At 36.6% G+C, this 21,083-nt stretch overlaps 1 protein-coding gene across 23 annotated transcripts in view; it reads left to right on the top strand.

Annotated features, from left to right (window-relative positions):
* Window positions 1–21,083, top strand: part of AFDN (afadin, adherens junction formation factor) — a 129,562-nt gene that overhangs the window by 57,615 nt on the left and 50,864 nt on the right. For 17 of the 23 annotated variants that reach the window (XR_014317318.1, XM_082758299.1, XM_082758308.1 and 14 more), the window contains 7 exons: window positions 1,345–1,414; window positions 3,514–3,629; window positions 10,497–10,558; window positions 11,429–11,634; window positions 15,466–15,486; window positions 16,227–16,372; window positions 19,044–19,138. Coding sequence is in view for 22 of the 23 variants with exons in the window: in XM_082758299.1 (XP_082614425.1) it covers window positions 1,345–1,414; window positions 3,514–3,629; window positions 10,497–10,558; window positions 11,429–11,634; window positions 15,466–15,486; window positions 16,227–16,372; window positions 19,044–19,138 (716 nt within the window). In the remaining variant the exon portion in view is untranslated. The remainder of the gene's footprint in view (window positions 1–1,344; window positions 1,415–3,513; window positions 3,630–10,496; window positions 10,559–11,428; window positions 11,635–15,465; window positions 15,487–16,226; window positions 16,373–19,043; window positions 19,139–21,083) is intronic. The other 6 variants (XM_082758305.1, XM_082758290.1, XM_082758296.1 and 3 more) reach the window with 1 other exon arrangement.

Genomic DNA, 21,083 nt, shown 5'->3' with positions numbered 1-21,083 from the left:
GCAACTTTAGCCCATTCCCCCTCGTCCTGTCACCAGGCACGTGAGAGAACAGACCAACCCCCACCTCGCTACAGCCTCCTTTAAGGTACCTGTAGAGAGCAATAAGGTCGCCCTGAGCCTCCTTTTCTCCAGGCTGAACAAGCCCAGCTCCCTCAGCCGCTCCTCGTAGGACTTCCTCTCCAGAGCCCTCACCAGCTTCGTCGCCCTTCTCTGGACCCACTCAAGTACCTCGATGTCCTTCTTGTAGCGAGGGACCCAAAACTGAACACAGTACTCGAGTTGCGGCCTCACCACAGCCGAGTACAGGGGAAACTTTCTGGTATCTAAAGTCAGAGGGTTAATGAAAAAGGGGACTTCTGTGTTATCAAAAATTTGGTTATCACTGATTTTGTGGCTCTGCTTCCATCCAAGAAATTCTGTGAGTTGTGTTTGCTTGTCCATACAAGTTTGAGTACTTCTGGACATAAACTGCTTATCTGTAATAGGACGTCTAATGTATGGGCGGGGTTGTATTACACTGCATGTTCCATCCCAGACCCTCACCTCTTACATCTATTTGGCTTTATCCCTTCGTTTTCTGGTCAGCTTATTAATGACAGTAGTCCACTAATATTGGTGGTGTTTATGTTAATTTATTGCCTAAGACAGATAAAATATAGGATGACATATGAAAAAAAAACAACTGAAAATCCACGTGCATGTTTTGGTTGTGTTTGTGAACTAAACATCAGTTCAGGGCTGGGTGTAAGAGCTGTCTGCAGGCAGACTTCTAGCACTGTCATATGATGCTTCTAAAATCTTCAGTTCCCTCTACATCTAGCCTGCAGATCAATAAATAGTTCCTTTTACAGGTTCATATAATCAATTGCAAAGAACTGTACTAGTGCAGAGCATTGCCTGGACAGTAAAATCTCTGGTGGAAGGGTATTGCAGCTTGAATGATCAAGTTTAAAATATTCATTCTTTAGAATAAACAGATAATAAAATGCACTACTGTGATTTATAAATGATTTACAGTAACACAGTTGTACATTTTAACATTGAAAACCTTACAAAAATATTGTCTGTTACAGTGAATATAATACACTGAAAATACTTTAGTGACTTTTGTATTTTCTCCCTTGATTGGGGGAAGGGGTGTAACTAAGAATCTGTTTTGACAAAGAAAATGATATTTTTTTTTGTTCTCATATAAAGAATTGACACAGTGTGTTGAAAGGTGATATTAATAGGTATCATGTTATACCCTGCGGGGTTTTTATTTAATAATTTTAGCTGCTCTGTTTGTTTGTTGAACGTTTACCTGTATAATTTCTAAAAAATACTTCAAATTTTGTCTTCTAGAGCTGTTCAGGAAACCACGTTTGATCTAGAGGGAGATGTTCACAGTGGAACAGCATTACCAGTAAGCAAGGTATTATATTATAAATCATATGATACATAACCAACTCTGCCAATAACGTAACTTTGAGCTAGCATGTTCTTTATTATTTATTGCTAAAGTGCTTCCATTGTTCTCCCTACCCCATTTACTGTTTATTTGGGATTAGGTATGATGTGTATTTATTATTTTTATGTATTTTTCTTCAGCACAAGTGTATTCTGTTTAAATTCAAATTGACATTCAGCAAACTTTCTGTGGCAGGAGTAATAACTTTCCTTTTTTTAAGAAAGGAAAACTGTTCAAGTCCGGAATAAAGTGTTAAGAGAAATGGATTAATCAGTCTAATTACATGTGAATAGAGATTCGTATTAAAAATGTTATATGAATATCTCATATGTAACCCATGACTAGCATCTGTTATAGGGCATATAAAATATGAAAGTGTGTTCAATTTTAATCTTAACTGGGCTTTTAAAATTTAATGGATGTGACTGTTGACTTCAATAGAGCTCCTGTATCCATATTGGAAAAACAAGCTGGCTCTGCAATCATAGTTATGAACATTTTATGAGGTGATGATCTCTTCTTGCCTTGTCTGCTCTGTCTGTCAATAGATACTGTGCCAAAGTTGCATTTTCCAAGAGTAAACAAACTGAGTAAAATGACACAACTGTTAATGCCTTGCTTTGATCACATGCCTCATATGAAATGAATGAATGAATTATTACGGCAGTTTGTAATGTAGCAGTCCTCCCAGAAATGCTTTTTTTATTTCATTACTACTATTAACAAATTGAAATACTTGTAAAGAAACTTAATGATATAGCAATATATGTATTAATAATGCTCTGATAGCTTTTAAATATACCTGTTTATCTTATTTTTTTTTTCTTGCCACAGACTTCTGCTTAAGTTTTTCTCCTATCTGTATATCTTTTTGTGACAATGCTTTCTTGCATCTTGGATGCATTTTTTTTTTTTTTTTTAACTCTGATAAGAACTTGAGTGACATTTTGAAGAAAGGAAGGAAAAAAACCTCTGAACTATTTAAATGTCTCAAAATTGCTTACAATTGGAGTTCGATATTATAATGTTAAATAGTGCACTTCATTCTTTTCAAATTCACTAAAAATACTGTAGTGAACCTAGAGAAGATTGAACAGCTCTTTTGTTTTTCTTTTTTTGTTAAATTACTGGTGCATCAATAGTTTTCTAACAGTTGCTCTTACGAGTTTTCGGTTTGGAAAAGGGATAACAGTCACTTTCTTTAAAGTTTGCTGATATCTAATGGTGAAAAGTGATTGATAGTTTGGCATGTCAGTACTGGAAAAAAATATTTGAATTCTCACAGTTTTTGATAAGCTTACTTGTGTTGAATCAAGTTACTTAGTCCTAGAAATTCCTTAGAAAATGCAGAAGCACTTCATATTTTACTGCTGTTTTGTTTTCAACTGTTTTATACTGGGAGAAAAAATAGAAATTTTGCTGCTTAGAGCAGCATGTTTCTTCCTCTTCCTGGTAGAATTTGACATGTAATTAGAAAGCAGAAATCAAAAGCTTGCTGAACACTGAAGAAAACAATCCTGTGCATAAAAATTGGCTTGGTTTGAGTTGTCCTTACCCTGGAAGATTATGTACTGTGTAGGTAAGCAGGCTTTTTTCGTAAGGACAGGATAAATTACAGCCTAAACCAGTAGTGTATGCATTTGGATAAGATTTAAATCTAATTTAAATAGCTTTAAAATGTTTTATAAGCATAATTTTTAAATCTGTGAAACATATTTAACTTTGTTAATGAAATCTTCAGATAAGAGGCAATTCATTCTTTGTTTTTGTTGTTATCTATGCAATTTCTAAATAAAGATCCTCAAAATTTTCTTATGTTCTGGCAACACATAAACAAATACCTACTTTTAACTGACCATTGGGATCTTTTGATTGCGAGAGTACCCTTCAATGTTTTTGTGATGAAAACACCTGCTGGAGTTGCGGTACTGTGTGCTGCACTCCTCTGTTTTGCCATCACTTTTCAAGCCTCAAATCGTCACTTCATTTTAATAGTGCCAAGCGCAAATACTTGTTAATCCAATGTTTGAATATTAAATGCCTGTCCTGCTGTTTTGAATTAGAGCACCAGCAGGCTTGATGGTGACAGAACATCATCAGCATCCAGCACAGCTGAACGAGGAATGGTGAAGCCGATGATTAGAATAGAACAGCAAGATTATCGCAGACAGGATAGCAGGTAGGAACCATGTAATCTGTTACTTCTCATAATGGGGGAAAAAATCAATGCGTTTTTGTGATAGATCAAGCAGAGTTAAAATACTTTGGGCTACCTGACTTTCCCTATGGAAAATGATACTTCCTCTAAGATCTCACTCCAAATAAAACCTAGAAGAACGTTTAAAAAATCGTATTCTTTTGTTTCAGTATTCTGTTTATAGTTCTCTTTTTGTAAAACTTAAGCTGATAGTCTTGTCACATTATTGTTGACTTGTGGTCAAGGATGTCATCTGGAATGCCATTAATAACAAACATACAATGATTTGATTTTTTTCATTTGTCAGTTGCTTGGTGATGTAACTGATTCTAGATAGAGAAATAGCCAAGTCATTCCTATTTTGATAACAATGTAGTTGGCAAATTATGTAAGCAAGAATTTTAGCTACCTCTGAGTGCTTGTTGTGCAAAGTTACATAATTCAGAAGAATGGATAGCATCTTGATTTTTTTTTTTCTTTTATAGTAGTAGTTAAGCAGATGAATGCCATCTCATTTTGCTCACAGTTGGGTTTTTCAGGGGCAAAATGCCACTTTTCATGCACTGCATATTCAGTTTGTTTCCAAAGCCCTGGTGGAAAGCACTGACTTAAAATTGTACTCTATTTTCCTACTATTTAGTCTCCATGTGTCATAATATCTTGTTAAAATGCAGTTTGTGTCCATCCATACAGATTCAACTCCTTTTTAGACAGAATCTTTTATTATCAGAAAAAAATAATTTGAAGTGATGCTATTTCCTGTCATAAATAGAAAGGACCTGATGAGATGCATCCAAAGATGCTAAGAGTTGGCTGGTGTCATTGCAAAAGCTACCCATTCATCTTTGAAAGGTTGTAGAAGTACCAAATGACTGGAAAAGGACAGATACCATACCCATCTACAGAAAAGTCAAAATCGAAGATTCAGAAAATACGGTGTAGTCAGCCTCACTTCAAGTCCCAGGAAAACTGTAGAACAAGTCCTTGTAGAAGCTATTCCAAGGCATACAAAGGGCATGAAATTCATTAGCAAAAGCCAGTATGGATTTACCGAGAATAAAACACACAAGACCAACCTGACTGGCCTCTGTGATGAAACAACTCTCATGGTGAATGAGAGGAGAGCTTCGGGCATCATATTGTTTACTTGGTTTTAGCAAGGCCTTGATACAGTTTCCCAGAATGACCTTGTTAAGACAAAAACTGGCCAAACTGTCAAGCTGAAAACGTGATGCTTAATGGCTCAAGTCTGAACTTGCCAAATGGTTGTAACTTGTGTTTCTTAAGGTTGATATTGGATCTGATACTATGTGGTATCTGTATAAACAATCTGGATGATAGGATTGAATGCATCTTCACCAAGTTTTTGGAAAATACCTGATTTGGAGAAGAGCAAATAAGCCAGAGAAAAACACCACTGTTCAGAGAAGACCTATGCAACAAACATGTCATGATGCTTAAGAAAAATAAGTGTGAATTCTGGGCAGGAGACAGAAAAATGCCAAGCAGCAATACAGACTGGTGTCTGGCTGTTTGGATTGTATCTCTGCTAAAAAGAACCTGATGGAGTCCTGATGTACAAGAAGCTAAACTTGGATCAGAAAGCGTGTCCGTGCAGAAATGAAGGCAAGCTGTGTCCTGGGCTACCTCAGCACCAATACAGCCAGCAGATCAAGGGATGCATTTATTACAATTTACATGACTTGTTAGTTCACACCTGGAAGTGTCCAGTTTGGGTTCCCCAGTTCAAGAGAGAGAGTGAAAAATTGGTAAGAATCTTGTGTAAGGACATTATCATCAAGATGGTTAGAGGATTAAAGAACTTTGTGTATGAAGAAAGCAGGGATTGTCTTTTTCAGCCTAAAGAGAAGATGGCCTGGGATCAATCCAATCACAGTCTTCCAATACCAAAAAGGTAGTTACAGAGAAGATGGAGTAGCTGTCATCACAAGGATGCTGGGTGACAGGCAATGAGCAGAAGTTGCTTCAGGGAAAAAAAAAATTGTCTGACTGTAAGTCAGAAGACAAATTTCCACAGTGACACAGAATTTTGGAGTATGTTGCCCAGAGAAGTGGTAGAATCGCCCTCACTAGAAGTTCTCAAGATTCATTTTGGCAGGATCCTGGATAACCAAATACAAAGCCCTGCTTACAACAGAAGATTGGAACTGCTGATCCCTAGAGATCCCTTTAAACTTAGGCTTCTGTGTTACTGTTTTTCTCTGGAGTCTCATTCTTTTTATCAGAACTGACCTAAACATGAAAAGAATGACTGGGGACTCGGCGTTGGAATTTCATAGCCTAGAGAGAAGAGATCTGTTCAGGGCAGATCTTACTGATACATGTATGAATACCTAATGGGAGGAAGTAAAGAATGTGGAGACAGATTCTTCTCAGTGGTACCTGTTGACAGGACAAGAGGCAATGGGCAATCCCATTTAAACCTACAACTTTTTTTTTTTTTTTTTTTGTACTGTAAGGGTGATTAAACACTGGAACAGGTTTGCCAGAGAGGTTGTGGAGTCTCCATCCCTGAAGATACTCAAAACCTAACTGGACGAGGTCCTGAGCCACCTGCTCAAGTTGCCACTACTTTGAGCAGACTGGATGATCTTCAGTGGTTCCATCATTCTGTCAAAATAATTTCTTTAAAATCTTATTAAAAAATACGGGACTGTATATGGATTTGCCTTATACTAATCTGCTTTTAAATTGAGTTGCAACTGCTATGATAAATGGATGAAAGGTAAGGTATATGTAGTGCAAGCACAGTGGTTCAAGTTGTAAAGCTTCTAGTACCTCTAGATGGGTTATTATTATTCCCTAGACAGAAAAGAGTTTAGAGATGTGAGTGGTAAAACAAAACAGAAAATTGTGCTTTGTTCTGAATGGCATTTCTGATGATCAAGTACTCTGTAGCAGGGGCATCTTTTAAATGCTTTCACTGAAGTGATGGTGGAATACAGCTTGGTTATGCTCTGCACTCTTGTCAAAGAGCCCGGGCATCTTGAGTGTATTTTTTCAAAATGGTTTCTATTAAGGTTGTAGAAGACTTAACACCTCTCTAGTGCAGTAAGTTGAATTATTAATGTTTCAACTAACTTTTCTCTCTCATGAAAGATCGACACAACTTCCCTGTGAACTTTTTATAACCTGACAGAAGTTCTTGAGGTTTCTACTGTTACCATTTCTTGAATTTTAGCTGTTCATTTGTATGATGTGTACTGAAATTAAATATCTACCTTTCAGCAAGAGTACTTTAAGAGGATTTTCTTGCAGTATAACTGTGTATTGCAAATATACAAAGCCATCTTAGAGCTGTGTTGGCTTTGTTATTGTTTTAAAATTCTAAAATTCCTTCCAAAGAGAATGCACATACTAGTCTTACTGCTACTATATCTGTTTTTTCTTCTGGTACCTGTGTGTAGAAAATGATTTTATGCAGACTTCCAAATTACTTTTAGATTTGTGTTAGCTACAACTGCAGAGATCTTTCTTGTCAGTACCAACACTGATATTGTATTTCTGTGTGCATAATATGCTCATATAGTATCACTTCTGTATGCCTTTTGATAGGGATACAGAATTGTTTTATCTAAACAAAGCATTTCTGTTACATGTTCTCTCTAAAATGTGCTCACTGTGTTGAGATCATCAAATTATGTCAAATTAGGAAATGCCAGGCAATGAGTTACTGAGGTAAACTGAATTCTTCCCCTTTGTGGGTATATTGTATGAATCTTTAGTTAGGTTTCTCTCTAGGAAATTCTGGTCTCATTTTGTAAACCGTGAGGACAGGAATCATGGAGTACAGTAACTGCTGTGTTGCTTCAGTGTGAGGAGGGGGGATGCCTTTCCACTGTGCAGTTCATCCAGGTTCTTGTTACTGAACAAGTAGTCCACCCTGGTAGTGAGTGTCCTTTCCCTTCTTTTTGTGTATGTTCATCACTGCTGTTTGAAAGTAAATAAGGGAAGGAAGACTTCCAGTCACTCACTGAATTCCTTGCAGAGCAAAAAATTAGAACTTGATCGCCTTATTTATTCATCTCTAGTCTCCAGGAGGAAAAAAATACAGATAGATAATGAGTATTGAGTTATGGTTTATAGTATGACATTCATGTTAGAAAACTGACTTCAATTAGCATGAGTAAGCATATCATCCAAAAAAAAAAAAAAGGATAATTTTTTTTTGCCTCAGATACCCTTCAGGAGTTCTTAAAAATGTGTTTGATTGAAATGAGAATAGTGGTGTGAAAGTGGTGTAAATAGAATGCAGACACTTCTGTTTCCTGATTTTTAACATGCCTTACAAAATTTTACAGCGTATGCTGGCTAAAACAACCACCCGAAGACAGAAAATTTTATTCCACTACACAGCTTGTCTTATATAGTTAATTTAGGAGAATACAGAAATATCAGGGAAATGTGTTGCTGTTTTTTTTAATGCAATTTTAAAGTGTAGTATTACTTGACACCATACTTACTAGAGGAGGCAACCCCTAATACTGCGTGCCCTTGCTAGATATACCCTAACTAGACTTTGAAACTGTTTTAGCTCTGTGAAATTCATTACCTTAGAGATAGTGTTTCTACAAAAGCAGTAGCACAAAGACAAAATATACCTGAAAAGTGTCTGGTAACAAAGCAGGTTGGCTAGCTACTCCTGTAACAGAAGCACAAAGTTATTTTAACTTAAGTTTCCTCTTTGCAAAATTTCCAGTGTTTTGTCTGTGCTTAGGGAATGCAGAAAATGGTACATTAGTTGAAGGAAACTCTCTTACTAATGTAGCTAAAAGTAAATGACAGTGCAAAAGTCAACTTCCAAAATTGTCTGTAAGCAATCCTACAGTAATACATACCAGTTCTCTTACCTTGTGCTGCTCCCTCTCCCGTTGGAGGGAAAACTGATAATCCCCTTCCTTTTTGCTGAAAGGCATTTCCATCTCTTCATTCTAAAGAAAATAAAATCAGTGTGTGAAATATGTGCTTTAGCAGCCATTTTGTTGAAACATTTGTGTCTTATTCCTATAATGACGAATGAAAGATATCTCTAGATTTATCACTATAGTGCTATTTTAATAGTAATTACTCCTTTATGGAAGTGATTAAATTCTCAGTGAAGACAATGCACTTTCAGTGCTTTGGAGATAGTGAGAAATTAGTTCAGTTTAAATTTATAGGGGGAAAAAAAAAAAGGAGGAAATGCTACAATCTAAACTCCAGCAAAGTGCTCTTAATAAGGAGTCTGCTGTCACTGTGGAAATCATAGAATCATAGAATATCCCAAGTTGGAAGGGACACAAGGATCATTGAGTCCAACTCCTGAGTCCCCAAAGGACCACACAAAAATCAGACCATGTGTTTGAGAGCATTGTCCAAATGCTTCTTGAACTCCAGCAGGCTCAGTGCTGTGATCGCTGCCCCAGGGAACCTGTCCCAGTGCCCAACCACCCTCTGGGTGCAGAACCTTTCCTTAACGCCCAACCCGACCCTCCCCTATCTCTAATTCACCCTGTTCACTTTTGGAAGAGAAGATGAAAATAAGTGCGTGCCTAAAACCCCAAATTAGATTTGAATGGCATTGCATTTACATGGCAAATGAAGAGGAGATTGAAAAAGCAAGTAAGAGGAGTTGGAAAAGCAAAAATTAAGTACTCATTTTTAAGCTTAAATACGTCATATCTCCTTATCAAAAAGAGCTGTATATGACGACATTCAGTGTTATCGCAGTATACTGAACGATGGCAAGCAGAATGCTACTTTTTCGAAGTTGTGATGAAAAAATTAAATACTAATAAAGACTTAAAAAACAAACAAAAAATGAGATTTCAGATAAGACTTAACCATTTGAGTATACATTGCCCTGCTGTGCCTGGACACCTGTTCCTTAACTTTCAGCTCCCCAGAGCTTAGTTTCATTGAGCTTTTCTTCTTTATAATAAGTTATGACTTAAATGACTTAACTAAATGCTCTGATTTAATTTTGGAGTGTCCTGTCATTGCTTTGTAGAATAACTAAAATTTTTGCTTGTTTAGACTGCTTTGTTAGGACTGTGAGGCTTGCATAATCACTCTACATCCTTTTATTTCTCAAAGTTGTTGGGGTAAGAAGAAAGCTGCCTATTGAGTTAAATGTGGTTAAAAATGGCTACCACATGGAAAAGATGTTAAGCTTCTACGTTTCCTGAAAATCGGTGCCTAATTACAGAGAAGAGCCCAATTAATTATTTTGCTTAAGGGAGAAATGAAGCATGTGCTTAACCTTTTGAAGATACCAGAAAAATCAATTTCGTGTTCGTTTTTTTTCTCCTCTGTGAGTTCTCTGATAGGTGTTGGTAGAACAGAACTCTGTGGTCAGTTAAGAAATAGTTCTGGGGCTCTTGGAATGACTTGTGTTTCTTAATGTCATATTTCAACAACCATGTTAGGATAGGGGTTAGATTTTTCTTCTTTTTTTTTTTTTTTTTTTTTTTTTTTCACTTTTGGTAGCAGAGCTGATGCTTCAGGTGGAGTTTGATTAACTCTTTCATGTGTCCATGAATAATTTGCTATTTGAATTCTGTTGATGGCAGATGGCAAGCCGATCCTATCAGTCTGCCATGCAGCACAAAGGAGGGTGTTCATTAATAATGCAGGCTTCCCCGTTCAAGTCTGTATTGTGATCTATTGTGTTGTGGGCAAAAGTAGCTTGAGTGATTCTAGAGAACAGGTAAAAGAAAAGAATTGTTTTGGGGAAAGCTGTTGTGACAGCAATTGGAACCAATGTATTTGGTGAAATTTGTTGTTTTACAGTGGATTTAATGTTACCCATGTGGATTGTTTGCTTCAATCTTTGTCGCCTTTCTGTAGATCTCAGGATACCCATGGACCAGAACTGATCCTACCTGCCAGTATTGAATTCAGGGAAAGCTGTGAGTAAATTATCAAGTTATAAACACTTACCTGTTGACATGTTTTTCTGTAGCGTAATATTTCAGACAGTTTGAGAACTTACAGGTAATTTAAGTGAACACTGGAGAAAAAAAATGATTGAACAGATGATAGCTTATCCATTAATATAGTTGATTTTGGTGGGGAGGATGAAGTGGTACTGAAGTAGTCTCGTAGTCTCATATCTTACTATAGTTGTATTTCAACTCTTCATCTTCAGATATTCAAACCTCACTGTGGAAAAAAATATTAATCCCACCTCCCAAAGAGTAGATTGAATTCATTCCCTTATATAGAGTTCCCCATGTCATAAATACTATATTAACATGGCTCTAGACCAAGATATATATAAAACCTAGTGAAGATTAAATTTTTGTTTAGTACTTCGATTTTCATTATCCTAGCCACCCTGTGTAAGGTCTCAGATCTGGTAGAAAAACACCATATCAGAGATTGTCCAGATTTCAGATATTTGAAACTAAGTAGATCTGTAAGCAAGTAAGGACAGATTTTTTTTTTTTTTTACTAGTTTACAATATCATATAATAAGGGAATTTTGTTGAAGTAGATGAGAGAAAATTTGCGTTTTCTTGTTTTTTTGAAGATGCAAATTTTCAACAGAGACAGAAAATACTATAGAAATGTTTCCCAGTGAACACTCTTTCTCGCTTTATGTTACTGTGCCTAAGTAACTGTAGCACATAAGACACTTAACTTAGAATTCCTGTATGTTGCTTCCCTCTCCCCACTCTCCTCCTCAACCTTCCACCCCCAGTTTTGAAATTGTTTTATTTAATATTGTTCCAGTCTTTGGCTTTATGGCATGTTTTTATTTTCTTCTTTCTTCATAGCTGAAGATGCCTTTTTATCTGCCATTATAAATTACACAAATAGCTCAACAGTTCATTTTAAGCTGTCACCTACGTATGTTTTGTACATGACATGTCGGTATGTATTGTCAAGCCAGTACAGACCTGACATCACTCCTACTGAGCGTACTCACAAAGTCATTGCAATAGTCAACAAGATGGTGAACATGATGGAAGGAGTTATACAGGTGAGTTTCTTTGCAAAAACAAATTTTGGAATTAAACATTTTATAGATAATTTGGTAACCACCTTAGTCTTTTTCTTAGGGTTTAACCTACTATTAGTAAGAGTCAGACTGCACTGATTTCCCGTGTGAAGATTTGTTGTGTGTCAATGACTAATGTGAGCTGGAAGAAATGCTCTCCTGTGCAATGTGGGAGGTTAGGGAGGGACTGTTGCTCTGAAGATATGTTCTATGATAAGAAGTTACTCTTCTGTTTTCTAGAAGATAAAAACTTTGCAAGCATTTCTTGTTGTAAACTCTTATGAAACAAGTTGGATGTACTTATTACTAATAGTGGATGTTTGCATTGTTTGATGCTTGAAATTAATACATTCAAAAGAATTAATATTTCTGAATTTTTATGCTTGTTACTTTTACAATTTCTGTAATCACAAAAACATCAACAAAATGGGACTTCTTGAACCAAAGTAACACAACTGCCCTAGAAAGAGAAATGTATGATCTCAAATGTTCCAGTATCTTATATTCAGTGTGGTGTCACTGCTATTAGATATGCAGGAGTTCCACAGAACCTCAGAGGGAATTCTGTTTCCTGTACAGGATTAAATCCACTGGTTTGTCTACAAAACTAGACAATGCCTTGCATTGTTGAAATGTTGACAAAGTGTAGGAGCAATTTCTTAAGAATGCAAAGTTATTTCAGATATCCTTTCTAATCTTCTTTGTCTGAAGGAGGAAAAATTGAAATACATTTTTATTTAAGAAAACACGTTCATTTGTGGCAAAAAATGCTGTCATAGCAGCCCATACAGGGCATGGACCCTACTGTGCTAGTCACTGTGCAAGCGTAACAAATATATCAATCCTACTGTAGAGAATTCACTGTGCAAGTGTTGGAAAACAGGTTGACTAAGGGAAAAGAGGAAAGTAACACCAAAAGAGTGGCATGAATGTCACAGCAATCACAAACTGTTCAGGTTTTGGAAAGGTTTAGTGGAGTTTTCAGGAGGGAAGATGTTGTAATTAGGTAGTTCTGCAAACAGTAGCAACAGGCTCTCACCTTTCACAAGAAAGAACGGGAGAAAATGCCGATGTTGAAGACACTTCACAGTAAGAAAAAAGATGACTTTGATGTATGTGCTGGCGTTGATGAGAGGTTAAACATGGTTAGAATATGAAGTGAAGAACTAGCACACTACTTTGAGTGTTGATGCCATTGTAAATGGATATTTCATTAAAGTTGAGATGGTGTCAAAAGTTAAACATCCACTTCGGTACAAATTATCTGCTTGTGGAAGAGTGAATTTGTTCAAGTTGGAGGGGAGATTGTGGGCAGTAGTGGGGAGCAGAAAATGCAAAGAAATTGAACATAAGCAATTTAGTTGGGAGAATGAAAGGGAAACAATGAAGGCTTCAAATATAATGTGTAAGTTACAGGGCTGCATCAAATAAAGTTACTCAGTTTATGTAACTGGTGTAAACTAGTAGCAATGACACAAAGTTTTGGGGTGAGAGGAGTTGGGACAGTGGGAAAGCAAAGATACAAAGCTCTACATTCTCTTTGTATTGAATTAAAATGGATAACCATATAGCCACTAGAAGATACTAGAGAGACAAGCTCAAGCATCAATTTTCACAAAAGAAAACAAATCAAAGCTCAAAAATAGAATAACTGTGAAAACATTAATTTACAGCACTGAGAAAGACTTCCTAAATCAAGTCCAGCCTTGCAGTTGTTGCAAGTGAATGTATTTTATATAATCCTACTGATAGTATCATGAAACTGTCAAAGTTAGGTGTCTGTCTGGAGTTGGGACATGGTGAAAGGCCACTTCTCCAGCCTTGCGTCTCTGTGGATGCAATCTGATCTCCAATCTGAAGTTTGGGGAAAGCATCAACAGGGAAGTGGTAGTTGAATTTATGATTAATGAAAGACGTTATCCAGTGGCAAGAAATAAACTGCAGGGAGCTCTAGTTTGAAAACTGAATAAAAATTGGAATGAGCTTCTTCCAAATCCCAAGCTGAAGAAGCTGGAGGAACAGGGGGAAAATAGAAATCACAAATGTGATGGATGAGTAAAACATCAGTGAATATGCAGGCTAATAGACTAGAGACAACAAAATAAAACCTGAAGTTGGCTACATTGATTCAGATGCTTGAGCTTGGTAGTCTAAGTTTTTTTCCAACCTAGATGGTTTTATTCTATGATTCTAAAGCTTAATTAGGAAGAAGTCATTAATTTGGACCTGTCTTGGTGGGATATAAACAATGGTAGCTGAGCTCTGTCAAATTACTTCATCTAGGCTGTTGAATAAGTGTTTGCGTTGATGGCTGTCACAGTTACATTACTGTGTAATAACTTTGTGTGAGATAGCTTTTTTTGTATGTCTTGGCTGTAAAGCCTACCTGGGCTGAAAGGGATCTGAGGGTGTGAAAGATGGAGAAGACAGACATGAGGCAAGGAGAGAGAGATTCCCAAAACAGCACAAAAGTAAAAGGAAGATGCACAAAACTTTTCACTCCACTGGAAATAAGAAAAATTAAGATAAAAAATGTCTTAGACAATAAGGAGATTTGCTAGCTTTCTGAAGTTAGTCAGGAAGATTTTTGGTAACAAGCTAAATTTTGTGGCTTTGTATATGTAAATAGTATAGAAGACATCATATGGGATAGGGATAAAATTGGAGAGAGCTCTGAAAAGGCTCAGTATTTTCAATAGAAATATTGGAATAGGAAGTTCATACAAGGAAGTAAATTTTGTGTATTCTGATTTCCAAATAATTCTATGACATTTCTGATCCTCTCCAAATTTTAACATCTCAGAAAGAGCAACATTCAGAGCAGTTCCTCCCGACCTGTACCAGCCCATCTTCACTCCATTTTAGAGTCTCTTGCTTTCTTGGTTGAAAAGGGAGAAGAAACAGAAAAGCAGCAGCTTTTTTTAGCTTTTTATTTATTTATTTATTAATTTATTTTAACTCCAACTAACCTTATGATAGTGACAGAAAATGACATCTCAGATTTTTACATCTAAGCTTACTGTGATGCAGGAGTGAGGAGAGTGATGTTGGAAGTACAAAAGAATGAAGAGCTTAGTTTTAAATAATCAGACAGGCATACCCGGTTGGGGGTATGTGTGTTTTTGTTTGTTTCTTTCTTTCTTTGTTTTGTTCACTCAAGTGAACATAGCTTATATATACAAGTATTTAAGCTCTTAGTGTGATATTTCATTTGACTGTTTTGTTCTTATAAAATGGTCTTTTTGTTCTTTAATTGAAAAGCCATATATTAAATCTGTGTATAGGTGTTTTACGTTAAACGTGTTTCGTGCTTTTGTTTTTTGTGTGTTTTTTGGTTTGCATTTTCTTTCTGTTTTTGTTTGTTTTGTTTTGTTTTTCTAGTGGGGGGTTTCTGTCCCCCTTTGTGTGTACATTGTCTTCATTGCAGCAGTGTGGGCAAGTAGCTCCCTGGATGTGTTACTCACAGGGCTAGTTACCTTGCTGCCTGTGCAATGTGCTGCGAGGTCTCTGTGGTGCACTGAGTGTAGAATAACCAACTGCTCCGGGATGTCAACTAGCATAGGGCATTCCCTAAATTAATCACGATGTGTGGGCACTTCAGCTCTTAGCTGTTGTGCTACTAGTCCTATCAAAATAATTCCTTTTTTTTAAAAGGAGCTCAGTTGCATCACAGCTACTGGTTAATGCATTTGTGTATAACTGTGAACATAAGTGTTGTACCTTCATATTTAGTGTTTGATTTCTGAAGCTATCATGATTGTTCACAAGTTTTTCTTCTATTCTGTTTGATTTCCTTCGTCCGTTTTTCTCCAGGAGGTAGACCAGGTTGATCAGGTAGGAAATACTGCTGGGAACTGATCCTAGCTATGTTGGCTTAGCTCAGTTTCTCATGCTGCTTCCATATCAAAATACAATACTCAAACAGCTGGACTTGAACAGTTCATAACACTCATTCAGCAACTGGAACATGCAGTACTAAAATCCTTTTTTGACTTTGCAACTTTTATGGCATTCCATAATTTCTGCTTAACGCACTTCAATGTGGATATGAAATGACCAAAGTTCTTTTCTTCCCTTTATTTTCCTTTTTTGTTGTTTGTGGTTCCTATTCTTTGGATTTCATCTGAGGTTGCCTGGCCTGGCATTTGTGGTCGGGAGATGGTGAGATAGATCAGTACTTGATACTGTACCACCTGGTATCAAAGCCAGCGAGTGCAGTATCAGGGTGGCAGGGGGCAACAGGGAATATGCGCTTAAAAGCGTACAGATTACCAGATACTGCATTTAGTTAAGCTCTCAGCACTTTGTAACTAGATACTTAATGCCATGGCTTTATTGATGCTGCCATTGGCAATTTAATAGAATTTTGTATGTTCAGAGAACGTTAAAATTGAACTTAGCAGTTACAACAATTTGCAATGTTGTATATAAACATTTTGCAAATATCTGGTATCTGGGGTATGTTTGGTGAAATGGGAAAACGTACTGGTCTATCTTTTGAAGCCTTTTTAAGCTGCAGTGTTTCATCAGAGGGCTATTTCTCTGTATTATTTCTTGCTTCTTTCTACTTACAGAAACAGAAGAATATTGCCGGGGCACTTGCCTTTTGGATGGCAAATGCATCTGAGTTACTGAATTTCATAAAGCAAGACCGAGACCTTAGCCGAATTACTGTGGATGCACAAGATGTTTTGGCACACTTGGTTCAAATGGCATTCAAGTAAGGCTAATGAACTTCTTTCACTTACCTTTCTATATGTTCATGTGACAGTTTATTTCTGTGGTTTTTGTAATATCTTCTCTTTTCCCCAAATTTTAGTTATAGCAATAATGTCTTTTATGTCTTGTTAAATGTCTGAGAGGAGGGCTTATAAGAGAGACCAGACTACATTTTACAGTTTGTTTTCTGAATAGAGATGACTGGGCTATGCCAGGAGTTTCATCTGCATCACTTTCATGTGTTTCGTCATTAAAGGAATAACAATCTGTCTGGATTTCCCATTTTGGTATGGAAAGTTTGGTAGGCTTTGAACCATAGATAGTACTAAAAACAGTGACTGGCCTCTCAACATTATTCAACTAGTTTCTGTAGTTTGAAGTTTGAGGATTTCTTCTGTAGTTTGATACTTGATTTTTTTTTGGTTAACATTTGTAAAAACACATAGCTTTAATCTCAGGGCATTTAGAGAACTGCTAAATATTTTGTAGTTATTCTTGTGTTAGTTAACAAAATGTTGTTTAAATTAGTTCACTATCTCATAATTTAAGTTGTTTTTTTTTTTTTTTTTTAGAGGTATGGGGTAAGGTTTTCTGCTAGTGTTTAAGTATAGTGTTTATGTACATGGACTTAAATATTTATGGGCTTGTAATGTAATGAACCTTGTGCTCTTCGGGGCTTCTAATTAAATTAGTAATCTACTCCTTTCATAAATAACAATTTGCACAGTGTTTTTCTTAAAAACATAGTGTAAAGACAAGTTTAGGCTTGGGGTAAAATCAACCCATGTTAGTCAGCTCAAATAATTACAGTACTGATTAAAAGAAAAATTAAATGAGGTACCCAGTGGGAAGGGAAATCCTCTGATGAAAGGTTGCTCAAATAAAGATATCCTCAAACAAAGATAACAGCACTGAGTGAGCAGTGATAATCAGCAAGAAATGCTTGATTTTTGTTCACTTTTAGTTTTATTTTTTAATCTAGTATTGAACAAGTGTTTTTCAGCAAATTTGCCTTTGAAACTAATGTTTAGAGAAGGCTTAGTGTACCTTGGATGGCTTGTACACACCCTTCCCCCATTTGTAGGGTGTTTATTTTAGATATAAGCACAATAGATACTTTTTTAGATAAAAGCACAAATACAGGCTGGGCGGAGAACAGGTTGAGAGCAGCCCTGATGAGAAGGTCCAGGGGGTGGTGGTCAATGTGTGCACGTAATCCAAGGTGCATGTTTTCTTGAAAAAACATGATTCTTATAAGTTAGTAGCTTGTGTAATTTTTATAGTTTATTGTTATTAGAAACATCTAGATTAAGAACACTTCTCAGCACTTCAGACATTTTGTCTAGCATTTACTCGAATGGGCTTAATGGCTTGGGATTGATTATTAAAGAGCTTTGTACTTTGTGATAATTTACCATACCTTTCAGAACATTCAAAGAATATCAGAGAAATGCTAAACTACTTTGCATGTACTAGCACAGATTTGTTTTTAAAGGAGAATTATGGGTGAATAAGATACAGTAACTATTTCGACGGTCTTTCCATTTTTATATTATCTTTAAGTGACTAATAACTTAATGAACCTATGCCTCTTCACCACAGATCACTCTTAATTGATATCTTTCTACTTCAGTTAGCTAGACAGTCATTGAAAACAGAATGCTTCCATGGCTGGAAAGGAATGGCATTGTATTTTACCCTGTACATGAGCAGGCTGGATGAGAAATGGTATTTATGAATTTCGGCTGTGAGTGAATTCTCCCCTAAGTGCATTGTAAAATGGATGTATTAAACTTTTGGATAAAAGAGCTGTGAAACATATTTTTAGAAGACAAATAAGGAAGCATAATAGAAGCATTAAAAGAAGGAAGTCTGCTGTGAAGATGTTATTTGATGGCAATAACTGGCATATACCAGAATTGGTTGAAATGGCCATCCCTTTTGTTCTCTAGATGAAAATGTTACCAGAAACAGAAAGGGGAATAGTAGAAAGCCGTGAACTATTTTCCTTATGACTATGTAATTAAAATTTTGATTTCCTTTTAGTTTCAATTCTCAGCAAATCGTTTATGCATAATATTTTTTCGCTATAAAGCAGTATTAAAGAAAATGTTTAATTATTAGAAGCAAACAAATACTAAAAATTTTAATTTCACTGGTTAAAAGAGAAATGCAAGAGTGAAAGATTTCTTGTCACAGAAGACTGGGACCATTTCAGGATCTTGTGCATTGGCTCAGAACAGGAAAATTATGTTTAGAACTCTTCTTGGTAGATTTTAAAATGGAAAAAGTGCATTTCTGTTCAGGGGAAAATTACTTTTTTAATCTTACAGACTAAAGATTGGCCTGACAGCATTCTTTGTGTAGCATATGACCTTCTCTTATATTTGTGGTAGCAATATTGTGTTTTAGTGGCTGTGTTTGTTCCCTGATGATCTAAATTTTCTTCCAGTATTTCTGGGAAAGTCATAGGAGAACTGGTTTCTCTGTATCCTTTTAAAAAAGTATTACTCGGATCACTATAGTCACATACTTAAGACTGATTTCACCGATTTTGTAATTTTCCAGATCTCTTATTTAGAAGCATTAATAATACAAATATAAAAAAATCTAAATGTTTAATATTCTTTTTTTCCCCTTCTTCCCTCCCTACCCCCATTCCTCCCTTCTAGGTACCTTGTTCATTGTCTGCAGTCAGAGCTTAATAACTACATGCCAGCATTCCTTGATGATCCAGAGGAAAATAATCCTCAGAGGCCTAAAATAGGTTAGACTGCTTGAAGTTTTTTTTTGTGGATTCTAAACCATGCAATTAATAACAAATGAATATAATTCTTCTTAACAATGATATGACAAATACAAGTTGCCTTAACCTGTGGGAGAGTTATCATTCATAACAAACTGATTCAAACAAGAAAGGACAGTAACAGCATATGAATGATCTGTATTGGCTTTTAAAATGATGTGGGGAACTTCTGGATGTCATCTAAACTATCCTAATGCTCAAGGCAGGTTCAGCTGGATCAGGTTGTTCAGAGTATTGCCCAACTGAGTTGTTCAATGTCCATTCTGTGATGGAGATTCCATAACATCTGAGTAACCTGTTCCAACATTTGACCATCCTCATAGTGGAAACATTTTTAATATATCTAGTTGGAAATTCCAGTGCTCCAATTTTTGTTTGTCGCTTGTTACTCTGTTATCACCGTGCACCTTTCACAGGTGTCTGGTTCTGAACCCTCCTTCTAGACAGGTGAAGACAACAGTAAGCTCTGCCCTTAGCCTGCTCTTTCCTCAGATTGAACCAAATCCACTTCTCCTTTCCTCTTTTATGTCCTTTTTTTCCAGCCCCCTAATCTTCTTGGTGGCTCACTTCTGAGTTTGCTCAATTAAATTAGTATCTTCCTGGTGCTGGGGAGTCTAAAACTGGATGCTTTGCTCCATGTACAGTCTCACAAATACTGAATGGATAGGAAGGATCACTTCCCTCCCTTTCTGCTGGCTGCACTGCTGCTAACTTAACATTTTAGTATGCAACTGTCTGCCTTTCAGGCCAGGGTATTCAACTTGATGTTTACCAGGTTCTCTTCATCATTTTCTGGAAGACTGCTTTCCATACAGATGGCACCCAGGTTATGCTGTTGCAGTTAATACTTTCCAAGAAGCCTTTAAACTTGATGAAGTTCCTGTCAGACCATTATTCCAGCCTCTTGAGGTCCTTCTGAATAATACCCTAACCCTTCAGTATGTCAGCTTGGTATCTTATGTGAACTTGCTGAGAATGCACTCCATCCAGTCACCCAGGTCACTAATTAAGTTATTAAACAGTATCAATCCCAGCCTCAATCTATGAAGGAATCCACTTAATAGCTGGCTACTAATAACTATTAATACTAGACTACATAACCACGAATCCACCAAGTTCAGTGGTCTGGCCACTTCTCTACCTGCGTTATCATTTATTTATCCAGTCTTGTTTCAACGATTTCACTATTAGGATGCTGTGGAAAAATCTGACAAAAACCTTGCTAAAGGGCAAGGCAAGGAACAACATCCACTGCTGTCCCCTTGTCTACTAAGGCAGTCATCTTACCACTGAAGGCAGTCAGGTTGGTCATGCATAATTTGCCCTTGGTAAATCCATGCTAGCTCTTCCAAAACACGTCGTATGTATGCTTTGAAAGTGGCTTGTAGTAGGATTTACCCCATAACCTGCCCAGGGACTAAAGTTAAGCTGGCTGGCCTTGCAGATCCCTGGTCCTTATTTTTGCCCTTCATGAAAATGGATGCAATGCCTCTTTCCAGTCATCAGGATGCTCCTCCATTGCCATAGTACTTTAACAACGATAGTTTTGCAATGATGTCAGCCAGTTCCCTCTGCAACTTCATATGCATCCTGTCTGACCCTGTAGACTATGTCCAGTCAGATGAAGTAGTTCCTTATTTGATCTTCCTCTATTGCTGTGCCCACTGCCTCTGCTACTATGCACGAGGACCTTACTAGTGAAAACTAAACTTTTTTTTCTTAAGAAAGAAATTAAGCACTTCAGCCTCTTTTTTTTTTTTTTTTTTTTTTTTTTTTTTTGTCTTTATTACTAGGTACTTAGCTCCACTGAGCAATGGGTCCACATTTTCCTTAGCTTTCAGTAAGCTGCTGTGAACTTAAGAGAAGCCATTCTTGTTACACTTTGCATCTTTGCTGCTAGTTTCAA

Source organism: Aythya marila (genome assembly GCF_965140915.1).
Source record: "Aythya marila genome assembly, chromosome: 3".
NCBI classification, from domain to species: domain Eukaryota; kingdom Metazoa; phylum Chordata; class Aves; order Anseriformes; family Anatidae; genus Aythya; species Aythya marila.
Note: the sequence above shows the minus strand (reverse complement) of the source record. Positions and strands in the feature narration are given on the sequence as shown.